General features: G+C 48.9%; 1 protein-coding gene across 1 annotated transcript in view; it reads left to right on the forward strand.

Moving 5' to 3' along the window:
- The window catches only part of PLPP2 (phospholipid phosphatase 2), a 39,479-nt gene extending 19,420 nt beyond the window's left edge, over positions 1 to 20,059 (forward strand). The window contains exon 7 of the mRNA XM_062178345.1: positions 19,837 to 20,059. Coding sequence (XP_062034329.1) covers positions 19,837 to 19,873 — 37 coding nt within the window. The 3' untranslated portion in view covers positions 19,874 to 20,059. The remainder of the gene's footprint in view (positions 1 to 19,836) is intronic.
- Positions 20,060 to 22,257: the final 2,198 nt, after the last annotated feature.

A 22,257-nucleotide genomic window follows, 5' to 3' on the forward strand; every position in this document is an offset into this window, starting at 1 on the left:
AAGGACTTGGGCCATCTTCTACTGCTATCCCAGGCCATAACAGGGAGTGGGATCAGAAGTGGAGCAGCTGGGACTCGACTCAGCACCCGTGCAGGATGCTGGCACCGCAGGCAGCGGCTTTACCCGCTGTGGCACAGCCCCAGCCCCCTAACTTCTAACACACAGGAGGCCACTGGCCTGTGTGCTGGCACCCACTTTCCTTCTTGCCATCTGTCCACTCTGCTCAAGGCTCTGCACGGTGAGTTCTGTTTCAGGTTGGATTTCCCAAATGATGCTTCAGAGTAACACTGAATCTCAGGTTCACTGGGATGGCCAGGATTGGTACACGGTTGCCTCTAAACCTTGGCAGTGAGGCTTAGGCAGTGGACTGTGGACCCCAGAGGCTGGCAGAGGGTTGGGACCCCCTGAGCCCAGGGCTGCTGTATGGATCTGCCACCCCTCGACCCCTGAGAGCCTACATCCACTAAGGATGGGGTCCCTGAGAGTCTCTTCCCCTGGGGTCTGTGGATTCCACTCATCTCCGGAGTGGCGAGACAAGCAGCGTCTCCAGCCACCTGCTGTCAGTGTTTCCACACACCTGAGACACAGATTCCTTGTCATCCTTTGCATTCCATACTCTGATGCTCGCATATTCTAAATAATTTAAGTAGATTGTCATTTACTCCGTTTTTAAAAAAGTATTAGGAAGGCAGACAGAGAGAGTGCGAGCCTCCATCTTCTGGTTTATTCCCCAAATGGCTGCAATGGTCTGTACTAGGCCCCAGGGATGCAGCGTCCCAAGGACTTGGGGCATTTTCCACTGCTTTCCCAGGCACATTAGCAAGGAGCTGGTTAAGAAGTGGATCAGCCTGGACTCCAACTTGCACCTGTATGGGATGCTGGCCTGACAGGCGGTGGCTTTACCTGCTCCACCACAGTGCTGGCCCCTGATATACACATCTTTGAGAGAAATGAGAGAGAGAGTGAGCTCCCTCCTGCCAGTTAACTCCAGAAATTTCTGCAACAGCCCCCAGATGATGGGGAGCCAGGAACTCAACCCGGTGTCTCACGTGGGTACCAGGAACCAAATAGTTTGATGCCTTCAGTTGATGCCACCTAGGATCTGCGTTGGCAGGATGCTGGAGTCAGGAGCCAGAGCCCAGAATCCAGCCCAAGCGCTCAGATGTGGAACTTGGGCATCTCAACCACTTGACCAAATGCCTGCCCCGAGCGCATACTCTTCACCAGGTGTCTGCTCTGTCGGTGCTTGTTCCCATCCTGCACCCTCTTTGTTCTCTGAACAGGGCCTTGCACAGAAGAAAACTTAATTTTATGAAGTCCATGTTCACAACTTTTTTGTGAATCGAACTGTGGTTAGAACTTACCAAATCCAAGACCACATAGAATCCGGTCTACATTTTTCTAGAATTTGTAGATTTCTGCATTTCAATTTTCAGCATGTGGAGTATTTTGAGTTGATTTTTAAGAATTACACTCTCATATTCATGACATCCCATATAGTTTGCAAATAAATCACAAACAGTAATTACTGCGTCATGACTGTCAGACAAGACCTGGGGTAGTGCGGCCCCTTCGGCGCGAATTTCCAACACGGAGGCCCTGAATTTGTTCCATTTCCCGGAAAAGCTAGGATGGGGCATGCGAGCGTCCTGCGCGGAGTCACGGCGGCCACGAGAGGGCGCGCGAACCCGCTTCGTCTGACCAACTTCAGCCTTAGCGTGGGAGACAGTCCTCTGACGCGCGACTCCCGTGGGTCCTGTGGGAGACGGCGTCTGAGGAGGCGCCCGCGGGACTCAGGGAGACGGAGTGTGAGGCGGGCGCCCGCGAGCCCCACGGGAGACGGCGTCTGAGGAGGGCGCCGCGGGGCCCCACGGGAGACGGCGTCTGAGGCGGGCGCCGCGGGGCCCCACGGGAGACGGCGTCTGAGGAGGCGCCCGCGGGACTCAGGGAGACGGAGTGTGAGGCGGGCGCCCGCGGGGCCCCACGGGAGACGGCGTCTGAGGAGGGCGCCGCGGGGCCCCACGGGAGACGGCGTGTGAGGCGAGCTCCTGCGGGACTCTGGGAGGCGGAGTCCTCGGAGGACGGAGGTCCGCGGTTCTCTGGGAAATGCAGTTTGCGGTGGGCGGCCGCGGGGCACTCTGGGAGATGTGGTCCTCTGCCGCGCGACTCCCGCGGGGAACTCTGGGAGGTGGAGTCTTTTGAGGCTGTTGCTCGCTGGGCTGAGCCCTCGGGATTGTGGGAGAGCGGCCTGAGGAGGGACTCCCACAGTGCTCTGTAAAACGGGGTTCTTTGAGAGAGGCCCGCACCCCCAAGGGCACTTCGTGAGACGCAATCTCCGAAGGATGGGCGCCCGTGGGGCTCTGGGAAACAAAGTCTGAGGCGGGATGCCCGCGGGGCCCTCTGGGAGATGGAGTCTAAGGCGAGACCTCGCGGGGAATTCTGGGAGACGTGGTCCTCTGACCACGCGGGACGCTGGCTGGGACCTCTGGGAGATGGAGTTTTTTGAGGCTGTTGCTCGCTGGGCTCAGGAGAGAGTCTGAGGGGGGCGCCCACGGAACTGTGGGAGACAGAGTTATCTGAAAGGGAGGGGACCTCCCACAGGGGTGGGGAGTGAGACAGAGTCTCCGCGGGTTGGACGCCCGTGGTGTTCTGGGAAATGGAGTCTGCGGCGAGCCCGCAGGGCGTTCTGGGAGATGTGGTCCTCTGACACGCGACTCCTGCGTGGGCCTCTGGGAGATGGAGTCTCCTGGGTCAGGCTCCCGACGGGGGTGGGGCCTCTGGGAGAGGGAATGTTCTAAGGCAGGGCACCCGCGGGGCTCTGGCAGAAGGAGGACCCTCAGCGAGCCCAGGTGGAACCCACGTTCTCCTCCCAGACTCTGCTGCCCTGACCTGGGGTAGCTTCTGCCCACCACGTCCCTGTTAGGTGGTGAGATGCTTCGGATCGGCACAGCTCCAGCTGAAGTAGGCAGGCATACAGGTTGGAGTTGATCGGGTTTGTGAACTGGAAGACCACGCCCCTGTGTGACCTCATGCTCCTATCTGATGCCTTTGCCATGCCCTTGTGTGGCCTCATTCCCCTACCTGGCCGTACTGGGGTGCCCACCAGCCAATCAGGTTAATTGACCACTCCCCTTTGGAGTGGGTTAAAAGCCTGGGGCACAGTGTTCCCAGCCTGCTCTTTTTCCCTGGCATCTTGCTAGGAAGGGGCTTGCTGTAGCCCCACGCCTCCTGGGTGCATGGCCTTTGGGCCATGTGCTCTAGGCTTCCTGGCCTAGATGCTCATCCACGTGGCTGGTTCCTGGTGCTCGGTATGAAACCCCATTCGCTTCTCTCTCTTAAATAAAGCTCTCACTCTCCTATGCATCTTTCTTACTAAATAAAAGCTTAAAACGTACCATGCTGCCTCGTTTATCTGTGCCGGTATTTAGAATTCTTCTCTAAATATTAGGCAAGAACCCTCTTGGGCTTATTAATATCGAGGATTTAGTAATAAGCCCGTGGTGAAATCGTAAGGCACCCCAAATTCTAGTAGTACATGAGGCGCCCCGGCTAGCATTTCTATGGAACTTTAAGGGGCCACATTTTAGTGTGAATTTTAAGGGGTCTTGTCTGATATCACAGCCATTGTGGCTAACTGGGGAGTGAACCTACGGATGGAAGGCCTTTCTCTTTCTCTCCTTCTGCCTCTCCTCTCTCTGTGTAACTCTTTCAAATAAACTAATAAATCTCTAGAAAAAAAGATTTTAGCCATTTAATAGATGTGAATTCCCATATTCCTGTTTTCTTTTTTTTAAAATTATTCATTTATTTGAAAAACAGAGCTACAGAGAGGCAGAGGGAGAGGGAGAGATATATAGAGAGGGAGGGTTTTCCATCTGCTGGTTCACTCTCCAGATGGCCACAATGGCCAGAGCTGAGCCCATCTGAAGCCAGGAGCCAGAAGCTTCCTCTGGGTCTCCCACGCAAGTGCGCCAAGGACTTGGGCCATCTTCTACTGCTTCCCCAGGCCATAACAGAGAACTGGATTGGAAGTGGAGCATCTGAGACTCAAACCGGCACCCATATGGGATGCTGGCACTGCAGGTGGTGGCTTTACCTGCTGTGCCACAGCACTGGCCACCCTCCACCCCCACTTTTTAAAAAAAAAACAGATTTATTTATTTATTTGAAAGGCAGAATTACACAGAGAGAGGGGAGGGGGGAGGGAGAGAGGGAGAGAGGGAGAGAGAGAGAGAGAGAGAGAGGTCTTTCATCTGATGGCTCACCCCCCAATTGGCAGCAATGGCCAGAGCTGGGCCGATATGAAGCCAGGAGCCAGGAGCTTCTTCCTGGTCTCCCACGCGGGTACAGGGGCCCAAGCACTTGGACCATCCTCCACTGCTTTCCCAGGTCATAAGAGATCTGGATCAGAAGTGGAACAGCCGGGGCTTGAGTTGGTACCTATATGGGATGCCGGCACTGCAGGTGGGAGCTTTACCTGCTACATCACAGTGCTGGCCCCGAGAGCCTATTTTCTAATTAGCTTTTCTCTCATGACAACTGTTGTCATCTTTTCTCTCTCTCTCTCTCTCTCTCTCTCAATCTCTCTCTTTAAAGATTTATTTACGTGAAAGTCAGAGTTACACAGAGAGAGAAGGAGAGGCAGAGAGAGAAAGGTCTTCTATCCACTGGTTCACTCCCCAATTGCTGCAACGGCCAGAGCTGTGCTGATCCGAAGCCAGGAGCCAGGAGCTTCCTCCGGGTTCCTCATGCAGGTGCAGGAGCCCAAGGGCCTGGGCCGTCCTCTACTGCCTTCCCAGGCCATAGCAGAGAGCTGGATAGGAAGTGGAGCAGCCAAGACTTGAACCGGTGCCCATGTGGGATGCCAGCACTGCAGGTGGCAGCTGTGGCAGGTGCCACAACATTGGCCCCCATAATTTCTTTCTTTGTTTTTTTTTTTTTTAAGAATTATTTATTTGTGTGTTTTTTTTTTTTTTGACAGGCAGAGTGGACAGTGAGAGAGAGAAACAGAGAGAAAGGTCTTCCTTTGCCGTTGGTTCACCCTCCAATGGCCGCTGCGGCTGGCGCACTGCGGCCGGCGCATTGCGCTGATCCGATGGCAGGAGCCAGGTGCTTCTCCTGGTCTCGCATGGGGTGCAGGGCCCAAGCACTTGGGCCATCCTCCACTGCCTTCCCGGGCCACAGCAGAGAGCTGGCCTGGAAGAGGGGCAACCGGGACAGAATCTGGAGCCCTAACTGGGACTAGAACCCGGTGTGCTGGCGCCACAAGGCGGAGGATTAGCCTGTTGAGCCACGGCGCCGGCTGTATTTGGTTTTTTTCATTTGAGTACTACATAAGCAGCTAAGTTAGATAATTAATTAGAAGTTTACAGATATTCTAGTTTTTGTTTTTGTATTTTTTTTTTTTGGTTACCCTAAGGACTTACAACCATAGTAAATATAGAGTAGAGAATTATCATTGTGTGTATCTTCAGAGTGTAAAACTGTATACAGCAACCTGATTTAAACATCAGTGAACTGGAACTGAGTTTTAAGGTCCGTATTTCAGATAGCTGAGATCTCACTGCCGGATTAACTGCCCCAGCCCGCGGGGTAATCAACTAGGAAATGAGGAGGGCAGACCTGAATGGAGAGACAAACCAGACACGAGAAGGGAGACCAAGACAGTATTCTGATCAAGGTCTCACTTTATTGGAGAAGGAGGCAGCTTATATAATACAAGGCAAGGATTGTAACAGTTGAGGGCAAGCAGGTGTCATCTCACAACACAGTTCAAAGGAATAATTTCACAGGAATCAGTATCAACTTGACAAAGGGAGTTACAGCGAGGTCTTACAGCTACCAGATGTGCTTATCAAGGTACAAGAAAGAGCACTGAAGCCAGATGGCCAGGCGCTAACCATATTAGTGAGCTGTACACATGGAATTTTCTAGTGAAACTTCCTTACAGGAATATAGTTGAAGGTTCTTCTAAACAAAGGCCTACACAGGGAACCCAGCACAGTGGCTCCCAACATCTCCCCCTTCTTTGTATATAGCAAGATGAGGTTACCTGTCATCAGTGCTATACTGCTGCGTTTTTGTGAGCAGTGCTGTTTTTATTTTATAATGAAGCCAATGATGGTGCCTGTCTTAGGTCGTGGGTTCCACCTGCACATTCTTACCCATCATCAGAATCCATCGTCATCGATGAATCCCTGTCTTAGGTTGATACGTGCGGCAACCCATCTTACCCATCATTGACTACCCACCGTCTTATCTTCTGGGGAACTTCCAAGGCCTAGTTAGAAAATACACGAAACACCTGCCGACAAGATAGGTGGTAAGGAGGCTTATGAGGAATATTACAATCCCCACAAACAGTTCTTTAAGCCAGGAGAAATTTGGCAGTCAAGATGTAAGCCAATTGAATAAACTTTTGGACTTTTTGTCTTGAGTAAAGTGAGAAGCAAGTTTTGTGAGTTTTTGGATATTACTAGCAATACTATGAGAGTTATCAGTAAGATTAAAACAACACATATTTTTAATTTGATTGCATTTTTTTGTGATGTAATAAGAGAAGATAATCGATGGCTGCATGATTATCTAGAATACCTTGCTGTAATACTTGTTGTTTTTTGTTTATTAAGATAGGGCAGTTGAAGAATGATTAATTTTTTTAAAGCCAGTCAAATTTAGCAGTGGGGGGTTGTATACCAACTTTAGTGACACTAATGTTAATAAGTTCTGATAACCCACTACCATCAGACCAGCCTGACATTAGGCGAGAGATGAAACGTATAGCTAAATATTAATTATTTTTGATTACAATGGAAATTTGGTACAAAGTTTTAAATGATGAATGTCAGTCCATACAGACTGTAGCGAGGTTAGCACAAATTGCAGAACACACAGAAAACATCCCATACAAAGTAGGAAAAGCAGTAGTGGTCCAGCCAGCATTAATAACCAATGAATCCATTGAAATCCTCCAAATGTTAGGGGGTTAGTAATAAACATATGTTGCATTTTACTTTTAAGTTTATCAGTAACAGACTCTATATGTGGCACATTGTTAGTAATGTTAAAACAACATCCCCCTGGTACAGATTTACAACTTATATGATCTTTTAACAGCAAATAATCGATAGCTGCTCGGTTTGAGTACTCCTGAACGAACTTGATCCAATTCTTCAGCTATATTGGATAGCGCAGTAGCAGTAAGATTGATGGTTTTAGTCACCAAACATGCAAGCCTTCGAAGTCCATGGTTATTTCCATAAGCCAATCCAGGAACTCCCACTAGCTATATAGCCATGGTAAAAGCAGGTCTCCAATTAAGATGACATTATCATCACAGTTCTCAGGTATTGAGCGTCGCTGTCGTGTCTTTGGAAATACAGATGTTAGCATCAGGGCCACACGGCCCAATGAGCAGTTGCGAAAATCATCAGGGGCTCAGGATGTAAAAGCAAAGTGGTTGCATAAAAATACCCATCCCTTAGGAGCCCGTGTCCCATACCAGTACCGGATCAGATCCATTTGATTGATTTGTGATAGGATCCCTCCATTTCACCATTGCTCTTTTCACAGCTGTTTGTGGATGCCAGTGTTGATTAGCTGCAAAACGACCATCTTTATCCAATGTGAAAAAATTTAAAGTGAATAAAGCATGTGAGAGCCATTTGTTAGAAGGCAGAAACCCCAAACTGCCCTTTTTTTATTTTATTAAAATATTGTTTTAAAGTATTATGTGTATGTTTAACAATGTCTTGACCCAGAGGATTATAAGGAATGTTAGTAACGTGAGATATAAAAAAATTACACAAAAAGTTTTAAAAGAGGCGGAAATATAAGTAGGTCCATTATCCGTTTTAATTTGCTTTGGAGTTCCTAGGGAAGCAAAAGCTTGTAAGCAATGGGCAATAACATGTCTTGTAGCTTTACCTGTATGTAAGGGAGCAAAAATAAATTTAGAACAAGTATCAATAGACACATGTATATATTTTTGTTTACCGAATTGCATGAAGTGGGTAATATCCATTTGCCATAGTTGATTGGGGAATAAGCCATGAGGATTAATTTCAAAGTGAGGTACTGGTAACTAGATGGAGTAAGTACAATAGGATTTTACAATTTGTTGAGATTGTTTTCAAGTAATATTATGTTTTAAACGTAACATATGAGCATTTAAATGATGTAAAGCATGATCTTTTGTTGCTGTATCAATAGAATATATGCAGAGAGCAGAATCTGCCAAACGACTGTCCTCTACCAAAGGTCCAGGGAGATTGGAATGTGCTCGAATATGACCTATAGAGAAAGGGCAGGTACGCTGTCGAATGACAGTGCAAATGCAAGAAAACAAAGGAGAAGAAGCTGAGGATTCAGGAAGGAATGAACAAGTTTCCAATTGAGGCACCGATAGGAACACATATTTGCTATCAGTGTATATGTTAACCACTACATCCAAAGTAGACTGCAATGTAAGTGTAACAGCAGCTAATTCAACTAGCTGTAGAGATGAAAAAGGGGTGTTAATAACTGTACGGTGACCATCACAAATTACAGAAGCTTGACCAGTGTTGGAACCCTTTATAAATATCAAGCCAGCATTCTCTAAGGGTTGAAAGCTTGTATTTCATGGAAATACACAGGGATGATGTCATAAAAATTGTATCACTTTATCTGCTGGATAGTTATTATGAACTTGTCCTGAAAAAGAAGCTAATGCAAGAGGGCAGTCTTCAGTGAAAGACAGGAGCTGTATTAGCTGTTTGTTAGTATATGGTTGACATATACATGTCAGCTCTATTTTAAATATTTTTTACATTTTAGTCTCCCTTTAGCTATAATTTCAGCTATTGCATTATAATGTGGTACAACATTCTTTTTAGGGGTAGCCTGTAAATATATCCAAAGTAAAGGGGCCTCTTGCCACAACAGAGCAGTGGGTAAATAATCTGTAATCAAAATAATAAGAATTAAAGGTTGATTATAATCAATGTAAGAAACAAAGCTCTGAGATAAGGCTTGTTGTACCTTTTCCCAGGGTAGGCATGCTGCGGGAGTAAGCACTCGTTGGGAGGTAGGGGAACTATCTCCCTTTAGGATATCGAATAAAGGTTTAGGTCTCCTGTTGTGAGGTGGAGATGTAGACAAAGCCAATTAATATCCCCTAGAAGTTTTTTGAAAATCATTTAAAGTCTGTAAAGAATTTACTTGTAAGGTGACTTTCTGTGAAAGTATTTTTCATGGGTACAATTGGAAGCCTAGATATTGATAAGGATGTTGAAGTTGCATTTTTTCAGGGGCTATGATAAGACTAAAACCAGATAACTGCTTTTTTATTACCATTAGACATTGCATTACCAAAAATTTCTCGGGTTCAGCTATTAAAATATTATTTATATATATTATATATATAATATATATATTTATATATATTATATATTGTATAATATATAAATTGCTATATATTTTGCGAATTTTTTGAAGAGCAGCATCAATGAATTGTTGGCACAAAGTAGGGCTATTAGCCATTCCTTGAGGTAAGACCCTCCACTGGTATCTTTGCATAGGTTCTTTAAAATTTACTAATGGAACACTGAAAGCAAATCAGGGACAATCTTCTGGATGCGAAGGTATAGTATAAAAACAATCTTTTAAATCTATTATTGCAATATAAGAGCCCTTTGGAATTGCAGTAGGCAATGGTGAACCTGGTTGTAAAGCCCCCATAATTTCCACAGTAGCATTAACAGCCCTAAGGTCCTGAAGCAACTGCCATCTTTCAGATTTTTTTCTGATAACAAAAATAGGACTATTTATTCCAAGGAGAATTAGGGGAAACTATATGTCCTGCTGTTAATTGTTCTTCCACCAATATCTGTGCAGCATTTATCTTTTTTTGTTGTAATAATCCCACACACATGGGATTATTTGATTTTTATTTGATTTTTTTTTGTATGGGGCACAGGTTGATCAGCAGCCATTAAGGGAAACCTAAGCCCTTCCGGTCATGATTGACAGTTAAAGTAACTGAAGATGTTATGCTTTGTTGTTGTTTGCCTAAACCCTTACCTGGCAAATGACCTTGTTGAAGCATATTAGTGGTAGCAACTTCATTTGGACTACACATTAAAGCCCCCATTTTGTGTTAAAACATCCTGCCCCCATAGGTTAAAGGGCAGTCCTCCTAGAATATATGATTAAAATGTGTTTGTATTGTTTGTTTTATCTTTTTATTGTAACAACTCTGAACGTTTTGTTGGGATGGGGCCTGGGGCCAGCACTGTTTTTAGTTTTTTGAACTTTATTTTTTTAATGAATTACCTTTTTTATCAGTTTTGGAGTAACATTTATTGGCCCAATGCCTTTTCCTTTTGCACCGTGGGCAAATCCCAGGAGGAGTCTTATTTTGATCTTTAACTTTTGGACAATTTTTTCGCACATGTCCCTGCTGCCCACATTTATAGCACCCTCATTTATCAGGCATAGCCCTCCTTGTTGATTTTTGTAATGACATACCAAGTAGAGTGACAGGTCCTGAATGTCCTGTTTTTAAATTAATCTATTTTGTTAATCTCTCAAAGGGACTGTCACAGAACACCTTAGCCACAATAGCCAATCAATCTATGTTTACATTGTACTTATGTTTTGTAGAATTTACAGTACTGTGGTCATCACTAGGCAATCTTCACACAGCACTGGAAAAGGATCCATACTGAGAATTAAACATCATTAGTAATCATCACGGGTACGTTTAACGTTCAGCTTGACTGCGTGTTCCCCTGGGATGGAACAGCAGCAGCAGAGGCTTGTTCTGGCTCCCTCTTAAAGCCCCCAAGGACAAGGGTGGCTCATTGCTAAGATTTTAGGCAAGCAGTGCGTCCCGTCTCGGATCTTGGCCAGAGAGCCAAGACATGAAGCATGCCCACCTGTTTATCAGAAACATTCCTTTATCCTTCTCCCTGGGAACTGGCCAGGCTCCCAAGGAGCAGGAGAAGGTCATCCGGCAGCAAAGTTACTTGTCTACCAGAGGCGAACCTAGATACAAGCCTCTCCATCCCAAAAATCTGTCCTTACATTTGGCCCTAGGATTGCATCGAGGTATAGACGTACTTAACACATCATCATAAGAATACAATACAAATTTCTCATACAAGTATACATCCAGCAAACACAATAATATTTAAGGCATTCTATTAAGGATAAATTGAAACATATCTGAGGAGGAATTAGCTTCTTGGGCGCCCATGTCAGGGACATAAAAAACAGTACCATTCCAATACAACAACTCAAGCTGCTGCAGACAGCCTGAGAACTGACTAGATGATCCCATGGCATGGAGATCTGAGGCATTGATACTTGTTAAACAGACATGTTGAGGTGCACAGTCCAATTAACAAATGTGCTAACATTTTGCATTACTCTAAAATTAGTGATTTGGGTTTCATTAAATATTTGCAACATCTCTTTTTGATAAGACAACAAATTTTTCAGCGGATGGAACACGGTGGGTATAACCATTTAGCCATAATGATAGTAGCCTCTTATTATCTGTAATTGTTACATTCTTGCAGGTTTGTGGAATCTTAACTATTTGTGACATATTTTGATTTACATTTTTTTTTAAAGCCAACCACGCATAATCTGCCCAAGCATTCCTATCAATAATAAGGGTAGAGTTAGTACATAATACAAAAACAGAATGGGTAGTCCGGACACTTTGTCACAATTCCTCATTTCACATAGTAATATTAATTTCACAACAGGTTACATTTACTTAAAGTGAAATATTCAAATGCAGGGTGGGGGTGTCCAGTGTACACTGATCTATATTTTTTTACTCCCAGTGTTTCTTATCCACAACACCCTCTTCAGCAAACCAAGGACTAATTTTTTCAACAGCACTGATAAATTGCTCTACGGTTTGTTTCTTTAACCCTATTCTCTACATCTGCAATAAAGTTTTCACAGCCTTTGTCATGGCTTGCTTTGTTTCTTTAAATGCACATTTAAATCTTTTCCGAGCAAATCCCAATGTTGCTCATCCAGGACTCCTTCTTCTTTGAACCAAGGACTGACTATTCCTATAACATTAATGAACTGTTTTATGGCTCGCCTTTTTTAACCCTTGCTTCTCGTGCCTTGAGTGAGGCTTCTAGCCCTTTTACAAACATTTCTTGCTTAGTGAGTGTTTGTCCCATAGTTTCGTCACTCCACTTACCCTCGTAGCCTGTATCGCGGATGGGTCAGGACGCGGTGGCCACTATGCAGGTCTTCACTTGCCTTCTCTGGGCCTGTATCACAGATGAATTGTCTGTGGTGGCTCTTATGAGATGAGGCGGCGACCTAAATGAAACAGCCGGCTTTTCCAGCGACGTTCAGCTCAATTCCCATTCCTCATGCCCCATTTTGGGCGCCACTTGCCCCAGCCCGCGGGGTAATCAACTAGGAAATGAGGAGGGCAGACCTGAATGGAGAGACAAACCAGACACGAGAAGGGAGACCAAGACAGTATTCTGATCAAGGTCTCACTTTATTGGAGAAGGAGGCAGCTTATATAATACAAGGCAAGGATTGTAACAGTTGAGGGCAAGCAGGTGTCATCTCACAACATAGTTCAAAGGAATAATTTCACAGGAATCAGTATCAACTTGACAAAGGGAGTTACAGCGAGGTCTTACAGCTACCAGATGTGCTTATCAAGGTACAAGAAAGAGCACTGAAGCCAGATGGCCAGGCGCTAACCATATTAGTGAGCTGTACACATGGAATTTTCTAGTGAATCCTCCTTACAGGAATATAGTTGAAGGTTCTTCTAAACAAAGGCCTATACAGGGAACCCAGCACAGTGGCTCCCAACATTAACTATAGGGTAAAACGTAGCATAAGAAGGGAATGGGGCCGGCGCCGTGGCTCACTCGGCTAATCCTCTGCCTGTGGCGCCGGGTTCTAGTCCTGGTTGGGGCTCCGGATTCTGTCCCGGTTGCTCCTCTTCCAGTCCAGCTCTCTGCTGTGGCCCGGGAGTGCAGTAGAGGATGGCCCAAGTCCTTGGGCCCTGCACCCGCATGGGAGACCAGGAGGAAGCACCTGGCTCCTGGCTTTGGATCAGTGCAGCACGCCGGCCGTAGCGGCCATTTGGGGGGTTAAAAAAAAAAGAAGGCAATGGGATCAAGGATGGATTAGTCTCACAGTGGGGGAAGTGTTCACTGACATAGCTTGAGTGGGGATGGGAGAATGGAGAGAATAACCACAGATCAGGAAACCCAAATCAAGTTGTCGGGAAGGTGTCCTCTTGATCAATTCACATTTCCAACTCTTGATTTTGCTTCTGTTTTTTATGTTGTTTTTCAGATTTTTTTTTTTTTAGAGGCAGCGAGACTGACAGAACTCTCATGCACTGGTTCGTACACCAAGTGCCTGCAACAGACAGGCTTGGGCCAGGCCAAAGCCAGGAGCTGGAAGTTCAATCCAGGTCTCCCACACCCAAGTATTGGATCCCTTCTGAGAGTCTGCATTAGCTGGAAGCTGGAATTAGGAGCAGAGACAAGACTTCAACCCAGGGGCTCTGGTATGCAATGCAGGTGTCCCAAGAGGCAGCGTTGCCACTGAACCAAATGCCTACGCTGACGCTGTTTTGATACTGTCAACTGATACACATAATCTTCCAAAGGAATAGCTTGTGTTTGTATTGACTGTAATTACAAAATAGCTTAAATGTCTATTCTTCTTTGGAGTGATATAATTTGAAAAATCTTTGCAAGTTTTTGAAGATTCTGTTATTTGAGCAATGTCTTCTCACCCAAATCTTGTTTCTTGTGATGTCAACAAGTACTGAATGTTATGTAGGAGATCAAGTGTTGATAGAAATATTTATAGAGTTTGTGTACAAGAGGGCTTCAAAAATTGTGGAAAAAATGGAATTAAGAGATGTTTATTTTGATGCAAAAATCTTTCAACTCCATGCATAGTTTTTTCAAAATATGCACTTTCTATGAATTTTTGAAGACCCCCTCATATTTTTAAAGTCAGTAGCTTTAGTGTTCTTTTGAAGCAAAAAGTTCTCCATTTTGGATAATGTAGAATTAAGATTTTCAGATTTTTTTTCTTTTTTTTGGTCAGGCAGATTGGACAGTGAGAGAGAGAGAGACAGAGAGAAACGTCCTCCTTTTCTGTTGGTTCACCCCACAATGGCCGCGGCGGCTGGCGTGCTGCAGCCAGTGCACCATGCTGATCTGAAGCCAGGAGCCAGGTGCTTCTGCTGGTCTCCCATGCGGGTGCAGGGCCCAAGGACTTGGGCCATCCTCTACTGCACTCCCGGGCCACAGCAGAGAGCTGGCCTGGAAGAGGGGCAACCGGGACAGAATCTGGCACCCCGACCGGGACTAGAACCCAGGGTGCTGGCGCCGCAGGAGGAGGAGTAGCCTATTGAGCCGCGGCGCCAGCCAATTTTCTGATTCTTATGCAGGAAATCAACTACATTTGTTGCTGTGGATTCATTCTGAGAGGAGGAGCGTGTTGAGGGCAAGAGGTGTGGAGTCACCACACAGACCCTGGGAGTCCGGTGAAAGCAGGCCTGAGGCGAGCAGCCCGCAGACTCGTTTATTTCAGTTGCTACAGCTGCTTATATAGCCAAAGAAGCCAATCTGGTCAAGGGGTGGTTTATGCCCTAACCAATCACAGCCTGTTGCCAGGCAGTATCCAAAGCCATCCAATCACAGCCTGTTGCCTGTCATGCTCTGTTGCCAGGTGGTTTCCCAGGGGGTTTCCGAAGCCACTCCTGAGTAACTGATGCTCACTTGCTGGCGGCCATCTTGGCATGGCCTTCTCATTCCACCATACATTAACATCTTTCAACTATAAGTTGTCTGAGAAACTGTTTTTAAAACATTTCCTTCATAAAATTTAAATGAAAATTAGGAGTTTGTGGGTAATCTACTGTATAACTTAGTGCGCAGGCTATAGCCAAAAACAAAAAGCCAAAGCCACTACTGTAAAGGCCAGGTGATTTGGCTTGGCCCCTGGTTTGATCTTGGGCTACCGTGACTGCAAAGTCATTGCTCTTTCAGAATGCTATGAAGTTAGAAAATTCTAGGTGGGGGTGCTGGCATTGTGGTGTAGCAGGTAAAGCTGCTGCCAGTAGTGCTGGCATCCCATATGGGTGATGGTTTGAGTCCAGGCTGCTCCACTTCCAATCCAGCTCTTTGCTATGGCTTTGGAAAGCAGTAGAAGATGGTCCAAGTCTTTGGGGCCCTGCACCCACATGGGAGACTCAGAATAAGCTCCTGGCTCCTGGCTTTGGATTGATGCAGCTCCAGCCATTGCAGCCAACTGGGGAGTGAACCAGTGGATGGAAGACCTCTGCCTCTCTCTCTGCCTCTCCTCTTTCTGTGTAACTCTTTCAAAAAAATAAATAAAAAGAAAATGCTAGGTGGGAAAACATGAAAAATGACTACATATCTGGCACTAAGATCAGAGAACACCATTTGAAGACAAACCTCAAAAGCAAGTAATCAACTCTTTCTAAGAAAACAGAGCTTGTGAAGGTTCCTCTGGCATTTTTTTGCAAACGAATACAGAGTTTAAAATAAAGGCAGGCATAAATAAGCTTTAGGAAGATAAGCTGACAAGTTTTACTTCAAAAGAATCATTAGCGATGAAATGGTCAAATATCAGAAAGTAAGACTGTGTGGTGATAGAAATGAATACTAAAGTGCTCTTTAGACTCAGAGCTTCTACACAGAACAAATAGTTAACGGTGGGTCTGGGGACTTACGATGGCCCCCACACAATCCAGTGAATGTAACTGAGAAATGTTACAGAGAATGTAACAGAGAAACACAGGCAGAGTAGTGGTCTCAACATGGGAGTCAAAGGGTTTCCTTTGAGCTCTCCAGAGAGTGTAGACAGCACACTGCCAGAGTGAGGTGTTCAACTGGGAGGAAAGTTCTATGGACAGTTTGTGGGGCTGATGCTGTGGCACAGCGGGTTAACACCCTGGCCTGAAGCACTGGCATCCCATATGGGTGCTGGTTCAAGACCTGGCTGCTCCACTTCCAATCCAGCTCTCTGCTATGGCCTGGGAAAGCAGTGGAATATGGCCCAAGTCCTTGGGCCCCTGCACCCACATGGGAGTCATGGAGGAAGCTCCTGGCTCCTGGCTTCAGATCGGCACAGCTCTGTCTTTTGTGGCCAATTGGGGAATGAGCCATTGGATGGAAGACCTCTCTCTCTCTCTCTCTCTCTGCCTCTCCTCTCCCTGTGTAACTCTGACTTTCAAATAAATAAATAAATAAATAAATAAATAAATCTTTTAAAAAGAGGACAATTTGTTTAGTTCCTTGTCATCACACACACATATAAATGCTATTTGAAATCTCCTTGTCCATCCAACAAAATCCCACAAACATAAACACAGGCACACATATGTCACATACCCTAGCCCACATTTGAATAGGCCTGAGCCACACACATGGACACAACACAGTACACATCTCACACACACACACACACATGTGCATAGTATTTGATGCAAGTGGGTATACACAAACATATTTCATAAAGGTACACGCACACTCATACATTTAACCTTCACACATTTACATAGTACACACAGATGAAGGTACACATGCAGATATACCATAACAACACTTAGTTCTCACTGAGCTCCATTTTAGACACAGAAACAACAGGGGAGTGGGGAGAGCACTTCTCTGAGCAGTTTCCTTGACTTGTTAGGTTTATCTTATTTATTGGAAAGGCAGAGTGACAGAGAGAGAGGAGAACTCAGAGAGAATCTTCCATCCACTGGTTCACTTCTCAAATGGGCACCATGGCCCAGACTGGGCCGGGTCAAGCCAAAGCCCAAAGTCAGAAACACCAATCAGATCTCCCATGTGCTGGCAGGGGCCCAAGCACTTGGCTATCTTGTGCTGCTTTCTCAGGCACATTAGCAGGGAAGTGGATCAGAAGTGGAGCAGCTGGGACTCAAGCACTCACATGGATGCCATTGTGAGAGGAAGTAGCTGAACCCCCTGTGCCACAACACCAGCTCCTCTGAGCAATTTTATATAGGTACCGTGGCCAGCTCTGTAGTTCAGCAGGTAAAGCCACCACCTGCAGTGCCAGCATCCCATATGGGCACCAGTTCAAGTCTCGGCTGCTCCTCTTCCGATCCAGCTCTCTGCTATGGCCTGTGAAGGGAGCAGATGGTGGCTTAGGTCCTTGGCCCCTGCACCCACAAGGGAGACCTGGAGGAAGCTCCAGGCTCCTGGCTTCAGATCAGCCTAGCTCTGGCCGGCGCAGCCATTCGGAGAGTGGACCAGTGGATGGAACACTTCTCTCTCCCTCTTCCTCTCTCTCTCACTGTCTCTCTCTGTCTCTGCTTCTCTAACTCTGCTTTCAAATACATAAATAATAAAAAATTGAATCTATGTACCATGATTATTTTGTGAAAAACCAATTCACAATTTTAAGTCTTAAGGTGGGAGCATAGCCTAGGTGTCAGGATGCCAGATGAGAAGCCTGCACCTGGCTTCAGAGTGCCTGAGCCTGATGCCTAGCTCCAGCTCTGACTCCAGCTTCCTGCTCATGCCAACCCAGGGAGACACGGTGACGGCTCAAGTACACTGAGCTCCTATAAGCCATACACACAGCTGTCAGGACTTCTCCGTGCCTGTGCCGTGCCCAGACTATGCCACTTGGTGTCTCCTCTGAGGCCGTAGAGTGAGTCACGGCGGCCCCTGGCCAGACCTAACTGGGAGGGAGCAGCCATGATGGTTGACCAGCCACCTGTCCCTTTCCCAAGGCCCATCTCTGGATCAGCCCTGCTACACTGGCTTGGCTGAAGGCCCTGGGGCAGTTAGACAGGAAGTGCCAACATCATCTGCAGGTTATGGCCTACCTAGCCCTGTATGCCTGTGCCCTACCCCTCCCCGACCCCAGGCTCCCTGCAGCCCTGAAAGGTGTCCTATGACCTCACGACGCTGCCTATGACCTCATCGCTCCCTCTGCTTCCCCCACTCGCCACGTGGATGAATATTACCCACCTTTCATCTTCACACTGGCCTCAAATGCCACCTCCTCCAGCCGCAAGTCCATTCGGAACCCACCTCCCTCCCCTAGCCACGCAGCTGGCCTCTTGCCGCCTTTCCCCTGCCCCTCTCAGAGGACTCTGTCACCCCCACGGTGTCTCCTGTCTTGTTCTTCTACTTCCACCACTGTGCAGCCAATGCCTTTGCCATCCACGGGCCCAGTGAACACATTTGAGGGTCCCATCTGATTTGTCAAAGAGACGAGGGGGAGGCAGAGTGTCCTAGCACTGGTCTGTCTGGGTAGCCTCACATCCTTGCTGGTTAGTTCCTCTGAAAAGCTAACCTCCATCCTTGCGATTATAAAGCCAATTCATTTTCTCTTAATTCTACCTTGTCACTCAAACCAAAATGGAATTCGTCAAGTTGAAAAATCACTCACTTCCACCTGGTCTACTTGCCCAGAGGGCAAAATGGAACAGCGTTTGTATTTTTTGAAATCTCTCCTGGTCTGACCGCACTGGGCACTCAAAGCCCGAAACGCCACAGACCTGCTCTGAAAGTTATTCCCAAATTACCGAATCTTTGAGGTGTGCCTCACCCTCCCCAAGATGATAAAAGACACGAGGGAAGGGACAAAATGTAATCAGCCAAGCAGGGGAGGAGGCAGACATAAGCAGGCTGAGGGTTAATGGCAGCAACTTAAAACAAGCCAGAGGCAGAGGCTCCCCCAAACGAGACAAGCCTCAGGGACATGCACACCTGGGAGGCAGCAAGCCAGAGAGGGGCCTCAGCACTGCCTCCCCTTCCACGTGTCCTGTGGGGCAGCGCTACCCCATCGGAACGGTTAAGGTCAGACACCAGCACCTTCTGTATGTCCTGCATCTAGAGGCGGCGAAAAGGGGAAAACAAGGGCAGGGGAAGACACAGAGACGTGGCTCAGAGAGAGGTGAGGACGTCGGGGAAGGAGGAGGTGGAGTCAGGAAACGGAGGCTGAGGCAGAGCAGAGATCCACACCGTGGCCCTCCAGGCCATCCTCTCAGACTGGCCATCGCTGCCTCCCCAGACAGAGGGAAAAGTCCCCAGGCCCCAGAGTCCCATGAAGCACAGTCACTGACCAGCACGGCTCTCAGACCCTCCCCCAGACACGACCCCCACTCTCCATGTTCAAACCAGACTTCTGCCTAAGGGTTCTCTTGAACAAGGGAGGCTACAGCTCAACACTTAGAGACACTGTTCCCATCCAGGAATATCTGACAGCCTGAACCGGAAGCCCAGGGGAGGCTGTGACTTTTCTGAGGTCACCCAGAGCCAAGGCCGGATCCCAGTGCCTGGGCCTTCCTAAGGGGACAGCCCGATGGCCGGGCTGCTCTCACTGACCTGGCTTTTCCTGAGGCCTGGGATGAGGAAGTCGCAAATACCAGCGACCATGAATGTTACAAGACCCTGTGTTCTGGATTAATATGAGAACAGCAAAAACTCTCAAACTTTGTAAGTAAAATGCCAGCCCTATCTAGTTTACAGATGTGGAAAGAGAGGCCCAGGAAGCTTCAACAAGTTGCCTTACATCATATCCCTAGCAGAGGGAAAGGGAGCATTCAAACCCAGAATTCTTGACCAGTATCTAACACTCGCTTCCACCCTCTTCCGTTGTCTTCTGGATCCCCAACCTGCCCACCACCTATTGCCCCTTAGCCCCCTAGCCCCCAGGAGCCTGGCCAGCCAAGACTCACATCCTCGGTTGAGTGACAACCCCGAGAAGTGGTCGTCTCAGGGCTACTGCCGTTTTTAAGGTTTTTCTTCTTTTTTCCTCCTGCAGGACCGCCAGGCCTGTTCTTCCGCTGATGCTCTCTTAACTGTGGAAAGGAAGAGCAGTTGATTCTCTGGAATGCCCTAAGCCCTGTGGTCACATCCTCCTTCGCAGTGTTCCCAAGCGCTCTCCTGTCCACCACTGACTTCATGCCACCGACAACCCTTCAAGGGGCTGGAACGCTCAGTTGATGTCTGAAGAACTGACGACATGGCTTCAATAAAAGGGAATGATGGAGTTTAAAATCAGCTTCCAACGCTCCCTTCTGGGCTTCTGCCAAGAACCAGCAGCTGCTGGGAACAAAACCAGAGGTAGAGGTAGAAGGTTAACCATTACGTGGTCAGGAATTGTACTTTGTGTGGTTTGGAAACAAGACATTGGGTCCCTTCTTGCATATCAGAACCTCCCAGAACTTGGAGGGGCACCGCGAGGAACCCTGGAAACCAAGGAGAAAGAGGAGAACCCAGGCATTATTCCAGCCAAGGGCCCATTATGACGTCAGGACAGGTTGCGCCCCAAGCCCCAGGGGCGGCCTCACCAAGCTGCTCCCTCGCTCCTCTGTGGCAATGCCCTCACCCAGCTTCAAAAACTGCCCTGGGGAGGGTTCAGGCTGTAAAGTTTAGTCTCCCAAGGTCTGTTCCACAGACGGTCACACAGCTGTCACTCCAGAGAGCCTGAGTGTGGGGCCCTCTGCTCCCAGGGTCAGGGAAATTGAATGTGAGCCTGAGAACTCGCACACCCCCCAAAGGAAGTCTCTGGAGAGTAGAACCCTGGGGGAAAACCAACCAGTTTTCCCGCGGTCACCCTGAAACACTGGCCACACTTGCAGCTCCCCGGAGAACGGGGCACATCTCACACTGTCAGTGTCCGAGCTGAGGAAGGGGTCCCCAAGTCCCCAGTCCCCTTGCAGGCGGCAGCAGAAAGGGGGTGAGGACTTAGGGGACTGGGCCGGAAGATCAGAGCCCGAGCTGGAGGGAATGACATCCCCAGGGGGATTTGGCCTGACTATGGCCCACTCTGCCCCCCCACACTCTGCGCAGGGGGAGGTGGCAGGGCCGGGACCCGAGTCCTTGGAGACTGAGCCCACAGACCCCAAGGAGGTCCGGCTTCGGGAGGCCGGAGGCGAGGTCTGAGGCTGGGCCGAGGAGCCCCGGGAGCCAATGGCCCAAAGTCACCCAGGGGCGACCAGCGAGGGCGGGGGCTGGGTGCTGGGGGCGGGGCTGGCTGGGAGGACCCGGGTGGGGGAAGCCCAGGGGGGCCGCGGGGCTCGACCCGAGTGTCTGAGGAGCTGCACAGCCCCGGCCACGGACCGGCCGTCAGAGGGGCAGTGGCTGGGCCGGGGGGCGACCCCGACGTTGTACCTTTGTCTTGGCCGCAGCCAGTTTGCTATGTCGGGTTTCCTCCGACATCGCGGGGCGGGGAGGGGGCGTGGGGAGGGGCACATCACCACGATCCCAGCAACCAATGCGAATTGCTCCCGGCAGCCACCGCGCAGGTGTGTGACTGAGCCAGGAGACGCAGGTTCAGGGCAGAACTCGGCGGGGCTGTGGGGCGTGGTCGCCACCCTTCAAGCCCATTGGTCAGTGAGAAAGACGAAACAAAGAGGGGCGTGGTCCGAGGCGTCAAAATGGGAGGTGCGCGTGCAGCTCTGTCACCGCCCACTGGGGGGCGGGGCGATTTCCCTGGGTGCGCGCGCAGCTTTCTGGGCGCCCTCTCATGGCGTCCGGCACAGACTTCTAGTTAGTGTGCGGCCCCCAGAGGCCGCTCTCCGGCCTGCGCCCTGGACCCCCTTTCTCCACAGGCGCCCCCGACCCGGGGCCCTCGGACCCCAGGGCTCAGGAGGTGGGCGCGGAGCGCAGGGAGGGGACACTGCATCAGGTCACGACCCCGTCTGATCCTCCCAGATGTGCCCAGACGTCCTCGTTTCAGAAAACCCCTGGGGTCCCCTTTCCCGTCCTCCGGACACTGCCCCGCTCACACCCCGCCCTTCCTCGGGGACCCACGCCGATCCCGAAAGCGCGCTGCCCCCGCCCAGCTGGATCCGGTCGGGCGCCCCCAGGTCCCGGCGGCTCCTCCTCCCGCGCCCCCACGGCCCCCTTTCTCCTCGGAGCAGCTCCGGGGCCTCAGCCTCTCCCACGCTTCCCTCCAGGCCTGAGCAGGGCCCGGCCTTCTGGTCGCCGGTGAGTAGCCCGCGTCCTGGACCCCGCGCATGTGCCTGCGCCCCCGGCCCGTGTGGATGGTTGTGGACCCCGTCCCGTGAGGGTGTCTGTGCCCCCTGACTCCTGAGTGTTCCTGCACCGCCCAACCCCATGAGTGTGCCTGAGCCCCCCTATCCGTGAGGATGTTTGCCCTCCCAAACCACCGTGAGCATGGCTACGGATCCAGACCCCGTGAGGATGCCAGCACCTCCGACCCTGTCATTGTGGCTGC

This window comes from Lepus europaeus, chromosome 20, assembly GCF_033115175.1.
Source record: "Lepus europaeus isolate LE1 chromosome 20, mLepTim1.pri, whole genome shotgun sequence".
Taxonomy (NCBI): domain Eukaryota; kingdom Metazoa; phylum Chordata; class Mammalia; order Lagomorpha; family Leporidae; genus Lepus; species Lepus europaeus.